Here is a 14,574-nt window from a genome sequence, read left to right as displayed (position 1 = left end):
ACTAAAATAATACTCACTGACTAAAACACTCACTCATTGACTAAAACAATACTCACTGACTAAAACAATACTCACTGACTAAAACACTCACTCATTGACTAAAACAATACTCACTGACTAAAACAGTACTCACTGACTAAAACACTCACTCATTGACTAAAACATTAGTCAATCCAGCTTCTCTTTAACTCCCATGTTTTTTTTTTTGTATTATTTTATGTTTGATTTTAGGTAGACCTAATATTTTCAAACATTCAACATGTTTGTGTTTTTTTCTTCTCTGAAATGTTTTAATATTTTCTCATAATCCGACTTTATCCTTTGAATTTGTTAGATATTTACTAACTACATATACAGTGGTTATTTACTCTGCTTCACTCCTGATGCAGTTTTTATTTACATAAAAAACTCTCTCGTTCCGTCACTGACATACACTACTGACAGACATTTTCTCAGCCTTTACCCATCAGGTAGAACACTAATATTTGACGCTGGAGATCAGAAGTCTGTTGATTCCATTTCCACACTTGGGCTTGGTTTGATTTTTAATAGGAGTAACACAGTACAAACACCATTCCTCAGGTAGGACATTAACATTACACTAAGGCCTATCTGCCTGACTTGACAGCTGCACAACAGCATTAAAAAAAAAGGTTTAGGGAACCTTTGCAATTTTATTAAAAACACCATCACGCACCAAAAATCAGAAAACAAACACAATAATATACCTCTTATACTAATGTCATATTTTGCTCAAAATAAAAACATCTCATATAGCAGTATACATGAGATGACCATATCTGGCTTTCCAGAGGTACCAAAGACATTATATTAATATTCCATCCTTATAATCAAAACGATGAAAAAATATTTAGGTTAGGTATGAAAATATCAGAATCAGAATGCAAAATCTGCCTTTCAAGTGAAAGAAAGAGTAGACATCCCAATTAGAAATAGACTGTTACATCAAAAATACATTACAGAGTGAGATCCACTACAGACACCTTTTAACGGTTAAGAAGCATCTTACATTACAGTATGCACAAACAGCTTAATGGCTAGATATTTCCATAGATCAAAGAAATATCATATTTACAATTTGCTTCATGATTAAGCACTACAGCAAATCAAGAGAGAGATAACAATTAAAAATAAAATAAAGCAAAACAATGAGCAGTAAGAGGAATCCCTGCAATGCTGTCCTCATTAACTTCATCATGTAATATTAGTAGTGCATTGTAAAAATAAATACATTCAAATGGAGCTTTTTAATGCACTGTCAGCAAAAAAAAAAAAAAAACACGATAGGGGCTTTTTAGTACAATGTCAATATAAGTACATTCCAAAGCAGATTTTAATATCCATAGATATTATTTTACCTACTGTAGAATCATCCACTGACAGTAAAGCCATGGCAAGCATACAAAAAGGCAAGACAGCAATTTAATGCTGAAAGATTCATAGTTAACTTCACTGCATTTGCCCCCAGGAAGACAATTTATGTTAGTAGGGCTCACTTTATTGAAACTCTGTTTGGCAGGTACTAAAATAAAAGCAGGTATCGCTAATGTTGGCAGTCCTGTTGGAACAGAGAGCTTATGGACATGACTTGATAGTAAATGGGGGAAGTTATCTTGGTGTATAAGCTTACAGGTAAGACAGAGAGCACCATGGCAGCAAGGACTGTAACCAATAAGCACCTAGCTTTTTTAAAGTGAGGCAGTGGTGCTCAAATGTATGTAACAGTGAGATGAACCTACAAAGTTTAGAAATGGTGACCTGAACTGTGCATGCTTTGGAAAAAATTTAAAGTTATAACAGTAGACCCATTCCACTTTAGGAATACAATGTTTTGCTGCTTTCCTAGAGTTTTAGATTAGGAAATTGTTAAGCATATTTTAAGCTGACTTGGGGCCTTAGTGACACTGCTGTCTATACAATACCTAAAGAGATGTAGTGGTACTAACCATAATCCAAGGTCGTTATGTACGTACATTTGTTTAATAAGGCAGATTGGTGTTCATCAGAGTAAGACCATTATCGAGTTTTAGTTTCTGAGTGATACCAATGAGAATGTAAACTATTTTATGTGTTAACAGAGAGTGAGTTAGCTTCTACCCTATGACATACTTTATTAAAGTCAGACTGCTACTGAGTCTGGATATATTTATTAAGCAATGCTTATCATCACTACATGATGTTAGGGAAAATGAGGGTAGAACAAAGGAAAGGTCTGTTAGAGATAAGGACAGTAATACTACTGGGCCCAACATTAAGCCATGTAGCACTCCTGCATCAATGGTACCCATGTCTGAAAGTTTACTATGATAAAGTGCATTGAAGCTTCTGTCTGATAGGTACTTCTTGACCCATGCCAGTGGCTATCTCATTGTTCCAGGTTTGTGAAAAGGAAAGGGGGATGAACTGTTTTAGAAGATACCTGTGGTCAGCAGTCCCTTTTCTATGTGTAAATAAATTGCATATGATACTGAATGGATTACTTGAAGAGAATTATTACCAGTATGAAGTCCCTTTTGGACTTGTGAAAAAAAAACTATACAAGAGGCAGCCAATAAATGATATTTTAAAGAATTGAGTCCAAGGGTATGTGTTGACAATGGGTCTCTAATTCTGTGGGAAAACGTGGAAGCGATTTAAAAAAGAAAAACAATAACAGAATGCTTGAACTCTTACTATTACACCAAATGCTAAAATATACCTGAGTGGTTTTGGAAAAACAGGAGCTAAAATTTGGAGAAACAAAGGATGTAGAGCAGTTGAATTGAGGTTACAAGTCTTTTCCAGTTTTTCTAGCTGTATTCTCACTGTTTTTGAGGAGACAGCAGAAAAGAAAAAGGAAGGAATGTATGAAAGAAGAGTAGACAGAAAGGGTTGTGGGTTTGCTCTACATAGATCGATGTCAGGGAAAGGTAGGGATACTAGAGGAATGAATCCTTTAATTAAATTATTCCAGAAACATCATACAAGACCTTGTTGGAGAACTGACTGTAGACTAAAACTGTTTTAAGTTATTTCATGGTTTTCCAAAAGAGTTTAGGTTGGAAACCCATGACAGTCTGCTTTTGTGTGTGTGTGTGTGTGTGTGTGTGTGTGTGTGTGTGTGTGTGTGTGTGTGTGTGTGTGTGTGTGTGTGTGTGTGTGTGTGTGTGTGTGTGTGCGTGTGTGTGTGTGTTGCTTGATTCTTCCACTCATGCCGGTCATTTTGTTGTTTTCATTTATATCAGTGGCAACCCAGAGACAGTTGTCCCCTATGAGTCATTCTACTACACAAGAGTTTACTAATGATGAGGTCAGAAAGAAGTAAAAGAAATTCAGATCAATTATCAAATTGTTTTCCAGATGAATTTGATAGCAGCTAATACTACCCAGCAAAATCGAGTGTTATGTCTCAGGTGTTTCCAAAAATGATTTCCCTTTAATTGAAGTCACTCATTCTGGTAGCTCATTCCACTGGTCCACCTCTTCTAGTTTCATGTAAGAACATCACTAGATTCTCTCATCTTTGGTTATATTCCTTACCCTCCACCTCACAGATCTTTCTGATAGTTTTTGTCAGAATTCTTTACAGCAGTCCAACATCCTTTTCTTTATGTGATCTCCAGGGCTACACACAGTAAGTAATGTGTGGTGTGGTGTCACCAGGACCCAGAACAGTGGAAGCATTACCACTTTGCTTCTGGACTCTATCTCTGTGAAGACATACCCCCGACACACACATTCTGTTCAGTGCTGCCCCACTACTTCTCATTCTGCTCCTAGTCATCCAGCCTTAATCTATGCTCCCAGATTCTTTTTCTATTGTGTTTCTCCCAGCTGATACTTCACACCAGGGTTCTTGTGGTCCATGTGCAGGACTCTGCCTTTGTTTACACCGAACCACAACTCCTACCTTTCTGTGCATTTGTTCAGCCTATCCAGACCTTTGGGTAGATGCTGGTCCCTCAGATATGCCACAGACAATCACACTGAAGAGGCTGGGAGGCACACCCATGGTAGTCCACTAGTCACTTCCCTAACTCCTGACATTGTTCTTCTCACCACAATCATCTGTGTCTAACCATTCAATGATGTAGCTATCCAGTTTCGAGGTCTTGGTCCTAACCCCAACACTTAATTTTCCTATCAGCCTTCTGTGTAGAGGGTAGATTCAAAAGCCTTGCTGAAATACAGGTAGACTACTGTCTACCCAGACTCCCCTCTCAGGCTCTCCTGTAACCCAGACATACAACTGGATCAGGTTTCACTGACAGTTTCTTCAGAAATGTAAACCCATCTGTTGCAATCGGAGAGGTTTGTCTTATTGAAATAATATCCACCTTAACCTCAAGATGTTCTTCATGTTATTTCTTGCCACTGTTGTTAAGCTAATGTGCCTACAGTTTCTCAACTTGTTTTCTGCTCCATCCATTATACAAGGGCATTAATGCTATCCTCCAGTCCTCTGGCACTTCTGCACTAGCTGGGAGACATTGAAGGTCTGCCTCAAGAAGTCTGACAACACTTTGACCACATTTCTGACAACTGTATAGTATAACGTTTTCATTCGTAATAACTCCGCTATAAGACCAGTGTGTTTTTGGGATCCTTTTTTCACATCACTTGCTTTGAGAGTTGTGTGTTATTTATTTATTTATTTTATTTTAATCTTCTTCTTCTTTCAGCTTTTCCTGGTTAGGGGTTGCCACAGTGGATGTCTGGTCCTCTAATGACTGGCAGTAGATTTTTACTTTGCCGAGGTGCCAGCTCGACACCCAACCTTCAACGAAGGCACGCCCTACGCATGTCTTTCGAACACGACTCGACCGCGGGGAGGACATGCAGACTCCACACAGAAGGCGCTCCAGCCAAGAATCGAATAAGAGAAACTCTTGCTGTGAGGCGACAACGCTACCGCTGCACCACCGCGGCTCCTTAATCAGTGACTTCCCCATGCAAGAATGAAACAAAGCACATGAATTTGAACTGTCACTCCCCCTTAACCAGGCTCCCTTTTTCCTTTTTTTATTTTTTTATTTTTTTATATCATTACAATGCCTATGTTTCTCAAAACTACACAAGAGATGAGGGGAGAAAAATAAAAACAGCACATGTTTACAATCATTACACACAAAAATAGCATGCAAAAAAAACCATGCAACACAAATGCAGTACTATTAAGAAAAGAAAGTGTTTTATTTGCTTACAGTTAGTGTTCTCCGCTCTTACCCCTTCCCAAAGTATTTTTCCAAACATTAATGACAAAGTAGGGCATATACTTGTGTCCCCCACACAGCAAATGGATTTTGAAGTCCAATATTTCCAGATTTTCTTGTGCTGTCATATTTCACAAATATAGTCACTGCATTGTCACCCCCACATTAAGTTTCTGATTTTATTACTGTTCTTCTCCATCACCCAAAACCTGTCTCTGCTTCATTTCCAACTTGCTCTCGATTCTTCTAGTCGCCTCATGCTCCCTTCCTTCTCTCCAACATTTTCCATTGAAAAACTGGAAAAGGTTTCACAAGTGCAGTCGCTCTGTGATCTTCATTACCACAGGAACAAGATGCAGAGTTTCCTCCTGTTTCACAGCTCAGTTTTTGGACAAACTTTTGTATTTCCTCCTTAGCATGCGCTTCATCAAAAAATGATTTTGTCCCTCCAGGGAAGAATACCTTGAAGACAGCTGGATACAGGAGTTTGAATCTCACACCTGTGTCTCAACATTCTCTGAATAGAGGAATTCATTTGCTCCTTTTCTGACTGGTGTACAATGAGTAATCATTCTCCACAAATACTCTGCTGTTTTCCACTTTTAGTATTTTATCCTTCTGCCATAGTTTTGACATCAATTCTTTCTGCTGGTAGGATTCCATCCTTACTATTAAAGGTCTAGGTTGCTATTTTATAGCTAAATTTGGAGCTTACACGCAATGTGTCCATTCAAATAATAAATCCTGCTGTGGAATACTAGTCCAGTTGCTTATTTGTGTTTTCATAAATTTAATGCAGTCTGTTATTTCCATCTTCTCAGGTACAGCTGAACATCTCAAGTTTTCCCTATGTGCTCTGCCCTCTAATTCTTCTTTGAAACATCTCTTCCTGAGCAGACTCGTATTCAGCCAGCCTTTTCTTCATTTCAACCTCTGATTTTTGCAGCTTTATCATCTCATTTGAGTATCTGTTTAAAGCTTCTTCCATTTGTTCCAGCCTTTTATTGTTTGTGTTGATATATTCTATCAGTGTTTTGTTTATTTTAACCAGCTCTATAAGCAGTTGTACTACATCATCTTGTAGGTTTATTGGAAGTTATGTCTGAAGGTTGCATTACTGTTTGCTGAACAGATGCAGAACTCTCCCTAGTCAGTGTTTCTTTCTTACTTTTTCTAGCTGTTTTTTTCCAGTTCTTCTGTATTTCTTTATTGCTGGCATCAAGACAGTGCACCCATCAGCCAATCACTAAAATTCACCCATAAATAGGGTTGCCAGATGTCCGGTTTTTGACCGGACTGTCCGGTTTTTTGAAAAGTTGTCCGGTTAGAAATTTCATTCAAAACCGGACTTTTAAATTTTGCGGCACTGACGCTGATGTCATCACGAATGACATCAGGTCCCTCAGGGCTACCAGCCTGTCGGAATTGAGCTCAAGGAGCTCACTTCCGGTAGTGCGAGCGGGAAGCAGAAGCCAGCATTTAAAGGCAGCATTTTCAGAATGCAACTATGCAAGCGAGCAACAAGAGTTCAACTTTGATCGTAGTGGCAGTAAACAAGGTGTTTTATCTCGTGCGTTGGTTATAGCGTTGGGGTGAGTTCCATGATTCGTGAAGCATATTGTTAACCCTGTGCAACGGAGTTGTGTACCTGTTCCATATGTATGTATATTAAAGGAGGGGGGGCAGGTGTAGCCAGGGCAAGGCTCCTGAAAAGACTTAACTTGAGACTGTACTTGACTACCTAAAAGCAAAAACAACTGGATGCCTGAACTGCATAGTGATTCTGTGGTCAGAATAAAGCTTTCCAGATGTGACCTCAGTGACAGTAACTGCCTTGTTTATCATCTAGACTTTGACAGATTGTCTAAATGCAGTGCTCATTCCCTTACCATGAGGCTGAGATGCAGGCTTTTTCCTTGTTTACTTTGCTTAGAAGTAAGCAAGGGCATCCTGCCTCATAAGCTTTTCCTGGTATGCATTTGATGAACAAACTTGATTATTATAATTAATGTTAAGACTATGTCCATTTGCCATTGTATTGTTCTGACACTGTACAAAGAAAGATGCTGTTTTGATGCATGCTGCAAAGTTTGTAGTTTGGAAGCAGATTTCAACACCTGCAGTCAGTCATGTGTGTGTGGCTTTTTAAATGCAGTCATGTGATAATGTGTGGCTTTTTATAAGCACTGTCTCACTTTACGAGTTTCTTCTCTGCTTTCTGAATTATCTGTTCTCCTTAAGACAGAAAAGCTCTGAATGATTCATGCAAGGGATATGATAAAAATGTAATCAATTCCTTGTATGTGTGTTCCATTACATTGGTCAAGAATGTCCCAAGTAGGTCACTCCACCAAGGATACTATTATGATGGCTGAGCACCACTCTGTCTGGTGTGCTGCTGCAATAGAGGTCCATTTCAATGGCATCATCTGGCTTTGAAGTTCAAATGATTGTGACCAAGAAGTGCTGGATGTAAGTTTTTGGAATACATTTTTGTATTTCTCTAAGTTCTTGCTCTTAGCTCTGTGTAATGGGTCACATTTCACTGCTGGCTTTTTCCTTAGGTTTTAGACTTGCAATGCTTGCCTGATCTTTTGCTTGAGATGTCTCAAGGAAGCGGAGTAAGAACCTGTGATTTTTTGGACAATCTTATTAAATATTGTCTGCACAATCCATATGTTAGATTGTAGTCATACCTCTCAACCTCTTAGAACAAGAAATCTGGACAAAGCCATACATAAAAGGGGATAAAGGCCACAAAATAAGGACATTTTTAAGTATTTCTTTTACAAACTTTACTTAGAAAGTTGATATAGTAACAGAAAGTTGATATAGTAACAGGTTTTGAATTAGCATTATTTTTCTGAAGAGTATAAAGCCTGAAACTCAAATGTATGTCATTATTTTTAACTGAAATCTTTAATGATATGCCACAAATTTGCCAGAAAACCACAGTTTTATGAAAAAAAAAATTGAGGTAAAAATCTAGACATTCTGTGAATCTGTACAGTTGAGAGGTATGAGTAGTACTGTAGGCTACAGGCTCTGTTTGTCTTTCCTTGGCCTACAGTTTGTCTTTCCTTGGATTTTTCTCCTTTGCATCAACAGACATAGCTCTGTAGCCTTTTCAGCTTTGCATGTGCTGTTTAAACATTCTGTATATCTCATGAGGATAATTCAGTCTTCATTAACCTTTTAAGCACTTGATCTGCATTCTTTTGTCCAGTTTAGTTTTCCGCCCCTTTCCAAGCACTTTGTCCCTGTCTTCCATTCTCCATTTGTTGGCTTACTTACAGTTTGTGTGAAAATCCTACATTGTTCGTTCTTCTAAAATATTGGTATGAGCTTTGTGTACTTTGTACACTCCCCTTTTTTCTGTGATTGATGGTTCAGTCCTGTAGCATAGGCACAAGGCTTCACAAAAAGCATATGCGAGTTAAGGTAAGACTCAGTGGTATTTCAAAGGAGAGCAATGGGGACTGTAATAATATAACAGAGATGACTTCTAGTTGTTGTCGCCTATGATAGGAGGGTAATGCCCAGAAGTTGCTCAATTCAAGTTTTTGCTTCAGTGGAATGATGGTGTGTATGCAGAAAGCTTGGTAGTGTTCCAGGAAGTTGTTACCTTCCCTTGTTCCTATTGAGTATTGTGGCTAAGGTTATCGTTCCTGTGTGGCTAATTTATATAATTGTATATACTTTGGGATTGGCAAGAAGTAAACATCTGGGATTTGGTTCATTTCTTAAGTGTGTGTGTGTGACAGGAATGGTGTCCGTTTAGAGTAAGCAATCCAAAGCGACACTAATAAAAAAACATAGAATGGCAATGAATCAGTGTCACACACACTTCCCATTAAAATGAAGCACAAAACCTGTCAGAATTTGATTCAAAATGGTACAAATGATAAATACTACTGAAAGATGTTCAAGAATGGGTGAGGTAAAATTCAATATACAATATTACACTTCATTTTCAAAAGCTGCAAGACCAATTGTGTCATTATGTATTGTTTTATACTAAACATGTATTTTCAGACCATGCTATACATTTTCAGGTCTGTTATTGATGTAAGATATGATTGCTGTTAATACTGTCATTTCTTAGAACATTTTAAAATGTTATCATCCCAAACTTGGGAAAACAATGTGCAATGCTGTTTAGATGAATGTGAGATTTAAAGGCAGAGTAGTTTTAATGCTAAGTCTGTTTTTACTGTGAGACTGTATTGCTTTGTTTGGCATATGTGTATCAGTAGTTTCTGCTATAAAATTTGAAATAAATATTTTAAATTAAATCCAAATATCTGTAATAACTGTAGAATAAAGCACAAGACAGTATGCAGAGTGAGAGTTTCTAACTGTGTTTATGGCAACTGGGGAGAAATCGGCTGAAAGCAGGCATCCAGAATAGAAAAAGAGGGCGTTCCCATGTCGTGATGAGGTCACAAAATGGGTGGGGCATGGGTGGGAGAGGGGTGGGAATGGGCGGGGTTATGGGTGCTGCAAGGGGCGTGACCTTAGTCCGGTTTTAGCCACAAAGAAAGCTGGCAACCCTACCCATAAACACAAATCTACTGGCCTTCTCTGCTGAGTTTCTGTTTTCACACGGGAAGAGCTTGAAACAAGCTGTTTCTTTCTCAGTGTGCAGCCATCTTGGACCTAGCTCAACTTTGATGGAGAAACTAGCATCCCCTTGGAAAATCAAAGAAAATCTAAAAAGCAAGGATTGGAGCAGTGAAAGGATTCAAACTCTCACTGTTGTGCCCAAAATGAGAACCTCTTCCATTTATTCCTATAAATCTATCTTGTAGAAAGTTTTTGGGATAAAATAAAATTTGGAGAATAGAGGAAAGCCTGGAATGTCTAGACATCATTGGAACTGGAGAAACCATGCAGTCATTCTGAGGCCTGTAATCCGGATGCGTCATCTCTGACAGATGTTTAATATGCCTTCACAATGAAGCAAATAAATGCGATTTGCTACAGTGCTTCACTAATGTCTTCTTAGCTCAGGGAGATGCACATGTGCTATGTTTTGCCAGAGTAAGTGCCCTAGAAACACTTCTGGTGCCTTGCATTTCTGCTTACTGCAAAACTGTTATGAATATTTTCTAACAATCTATACATATTTTCCCCATGACTCGTTATGGGAGATGAGTGATTTTCTTATTCTGTTTTATAACTAAATATTATGTTTCTTTTTTTTTTTCAGTCAGTACTTGAAGATTATGTCTGAACCCTTTACTAATTTAAATTGACTAAAATTGATCATAGCAATCAGACCGAAACTAATAACTGTAGCAATGGATCTGTACATTGGAAAGAAATTTGGAAAAACAACAGTTTAAGGTGATAAAGACTGACTAAGTTCAAAAATTTACTGAGCACAAATTGCATGTTTTGACTTGCTGAATGAAAATGTATTCTTTGGTATTATTAACCTGCTGTAAAAGAAGAAGCTATGACATCAGTTATTAATGTCTGTTGGGCATCACTTCAGTGCAAATCAGTGACATTTACTGAACTTAAAAGACAAACATCTTACCTCCAGAGTCTGACAGTTTAAGATCATTTCCCCTGTCATAGACAAATAGTGCCCTGCAAAAGAGAGAAAAGAAATTAAAATTTACTATTAAACATTTTAAACAGTAAAGCTAAATGACAAGCATGTACCTTCCAGAAAAACACACTAAACAGACACAGTACTGTGTACTATTAATTTTAATTATGTACAAATGAAGCTGCACATTCTGATAACAGTGCTGTCTAAAATAATGCATTACTGATAGATATATACTTTTGGTGTTAATTAACACAACTTATGTCCAGTAGAATATGCATGTATCTCACACAAACAACTTTAGTATCGTCTGGTAGTACAGCACTCAGTGCTAGACTATGAGCTGCTAATCAGCTTCATTCTGCAGTCCCAGGTTTGGTTCTGTCTAAGAGCAAGTAACTATAATAGTGAAAACTCACTGACTGTCCCTTAAAAATAGCATCTGGAAATAGGAGTCTTATCCATGTTAGCTAACAAATTATTAAATGAAAACTAACAATTACTTTATGCATGATACGTAAAGTAAATTAAAGTGTTGGGGTCACTGTATCTACACCAGAATCAGAACTGTGAATATTTCACTTACTATAACTTATGTATCAGACTGCAAAACATAATGACTTCTTGCTTTGTTCTTGACCAAATCTGGCATTTTCTCATAAATAATCATTTATCGATATTAGTACATTATTAACATATTTTGGCATGAAATGTACACATACTGCTGGCAGTTGACTTAAAGCACCTTTGAGGTAAGTAGCAAGAGAAATAGATTAAGGGAAAAGTATACAGATAATGATACCATTAGAAAACTCAAGCAACCTGGTGCAGTCATTACAGTATGTAACACACCATGCACATTGAAATAAAAGAAGTAAACTCAGCAGAATAAGAACTGATTTGCCAGAGAGCGAAAACACCTACTCAAAGCATAAGTAAGCAATGGCCCTAACAGTGGTCATATAGACCCAAACTTTGCTAAAAGATGCAGGTAACAAAAGAATCATTTAGAAGGGTGGGGATAAGATGCTGGGGCCGCCTAACCCATCCTGTGGGGAAGGGAGGTTGTTCGGTCTCACTGTGATGCCACTACCAAAGCAGTGAGGGTGGTAGTGCAGCTAGACAGGAGCTCAGGTAGGGTGCTTGTCCTGCCAATCAGTGCTCTGTGCTGCAGTTGAAAACTGTCACATGATGGAAGCATATACATACCAAAAGGCCTGCACTGCAAGCTCCATTTTGAAAGTGTGCCCTGCAGCTGTCATGAGGATGAGAATATGTCGAACTCCTCAGTCCCCATGCATGGCAGCAAGATGCCTGGCTGTAATGTCCTGCAGGTACCTGCGATGGCAGTGATAATCTTGAGATGACACAGAAATTTACAGACAGAGCTATCTGAGGAGGAGCAGCTGATCTGTGATATATAGCAATAAGTAGCCTGTGTTTGTTTTGCTTATTTGTAGTAGTTATTGCTTATTTTAGATATTTATAGCAATTTTATTGTATACTGCATACTTATACTGTATTTCATAGCTATTGGCTCACTTGTGATAAACATCTCTGTAGTGTTTTATCCCACCCTCCCTCTCTGTAGTGTTTTATCCCACCCTCCCTCTCTATTAGGATGTTGTCTTTATACCTGCTGGCCTTGCAGTTGCCCGCCCCTACTCTAAATTTGATCTTGGACGCTACTCCCAGTCTAGTGTCAACAGCTGATTCTACCTAATACAGACAGAACATCTGAGAAGGCCAACCCACTTAGTTTCTTTCCTTCTGTTCCTTTCTCCCTTTCTTTAAAACAATTGTCTGAGTATCCTTGTGTTCTGACTGTGCTTCTCAAACATTTTGGAAATATAGAGTATATTTTAGTGCATTTATTAAAACTGTATTTGCCTTAATATTGCTACAACTCAAGTGCTCTAGGATGCACTGCATCTGAATTGTTTTAGTGTGTTTTAGCTGCTTTTCTGTATATATAGACTTTTCTGTATATGTAGACTAGCTACTTATTCTACTGTATTACTGCCTCTTAAATCATTTTTCAGTTGTGCACTTGCCTTGCTTCATTTAAAAAGTTTTAAATTGCTAATTTTGTAGAGTTTTAATTGTATTTACTGTTTAGGGCTACACACTCAAGTGTGTTAGCCTTTTCTGTGTTTATTTAGTATATTACTGCCTTGTTTTAACCAAAAAAAAAATACTATCTTGTTTGCTCATTTCCTGACTTTCCTAGCTAGTACAGTCCAGATCCAAGGCTTTGCTGGTTTCAGGACTTTATGTTTTGTGTTCAGAGCTATCCAGACCTTGCTGTTGTAGAGGGAAGTCCTACTGCTTACCAGTGGGACTGGTGAGCATTGTACTGCCTGTCTAACACTAGAGGAGTGGTTTCCAGCTCTGAAATTGTAATTTTAGTCATTTTGGGCTGATTTGTATCTCTTTCAACTTTATGACTTAAGAACGTACATGTTTGCGCATTTTTCACATCATGCAGCACCGCGGGGCTACGGTTAAACTATTCCAGGTGCCAGGAAGTGTGCTCTTCAAATTTTCCCTTAGAACTAGCTGTTTTCTCAGTAGTAGCACTAAAATCTGAACATCTGTGACTAGCACTTGCTCTAGAACCTGCTGGAAAGCACTAGGAAGCCTTAAACTGATACAAGCACTTAACTCTCCTTGTTAATAAGGAGAAATTAACTGTAGGCACTAAACAGCCTAAAATTGCAAAGCACCTTGCAAAGGTAAGGGGTAAAAGCTCTTATACTTTACAAAAAAGCACCTAAGCAGGCATGTCCAAGGGTCAGCTTCCAGTGATTTCTCCTGTCCACCTGGTGAATCTGGGCATACTGGGGCAATGCAGCAACTACCTCATGTACACAGACAACCATCTCCTCCTGCCACCCAACACTACAACCTGCGAGAGATGTACTTACATAGTCAAACTGGAAGCAAAGCTCTCTCCAGCAAAGATTGTGCTAGAAAGTCAAGAAGAGACTGCACTACACCTCAAGCAACATGTAGCCTTTCAAAACCCACACCATCAACGCCCACACATAGCAACACTAAACCTACATATGCGGAGGCCATTAACATTAACATGCCGAATCAACAAGGACCTCCAAAGCTGAAATGCAAACAAACACCAGTCACAACCAAAGCTCGCAACACCAGTGTGCAACCCAACAACAGCCCCTAAGGCAAGACAACGTACTCAACATTTTAGTCATAGGTGACTCTACAGTCAGGCACACTGATGTCCCACTCACCAGGCTGAACAAGCAGAAAATTACAGTCAGCTGCCTGTCGGTGCCAGGATCCGCCACATAATGCATGCACTCAAGTCACTCCACAACAAATACAAATACGACTCTATCATTGTCCATGTTGGAGTGAATGACTTGAGACATACCTCCCTGGACTACATGAAAAGAGACATGGAAGAGCTCTTGGATCATGTGGCCCAGGCAGGTATGACCCTAGCCCTGAGTAGCATCCTGCTTTCACTCAGAATGATACCACAGTATAAGGATAAAATGATTGACTTCAACAACTGGCTAAGCTTCTGGTGTCATTCAAAGGGGATCCAGTATCTGTCTGCCTGGGATGACATGATCGACAGACCATGATGCTTTGCCAGAGATTGTCTGCACCTGTCACCCCTGGGATTCAGGTTACTGGCTAAAGCTCTTGCCACCCCTATAGTGCCTTTTTTAGGCAAGGCTCAAAGGACAAAACCACCACCGTTATAGATACAAGCATGCAAAATCTGAAGGTAATGCTACCCAATGCTAGAAGTCTAAACCTCAA

General features: G+C 38.7%; 1 protein-coding gene across 4 annotated transcripts in view; it reads right to left on the bottom strand.

The window, feature by feature from the left end:
* LOC122795706 overlaps nt 1–14,574 on the bottom strand; it is a 1,598,363-nt gene that overhangs the window by 1,099,156 nt on the left and 484,633 nt on the right. For all 4 annotated transcript variants that reach the window (XM_044064005.1, XM_044064007.1, XM_044064006.1 and 1 more), the window contains exon 2: nt 10,759–10,811. In XM_044064005.1, the coding sequence (XP_043919940.1) occupies nt 10,759–10,811 (53 nt within the window). The remainder of the gene's footprint in view (nt 1–10,758; nt 10,812–14,574) is intronic.

This window comes from Protopterus annectens, chromosome 2.part2 (assembly GCF_019279795.1).
Source record: "Protopterus annectens isolate FY-2018-M chromosome 2.part2, PAN1.0, whole genome shotgun sequence".
Taxonomy (NCBI): Eukaryota; Metazoa; Chordata; order Ceratodontiformes; family Protopteridae; genus Protopterus; species Protopterus annectens.
Note: the sequence above shows the minus strand (reverse complement) of the source record. Positions and strands in the feature narration are given on the sequence as shown.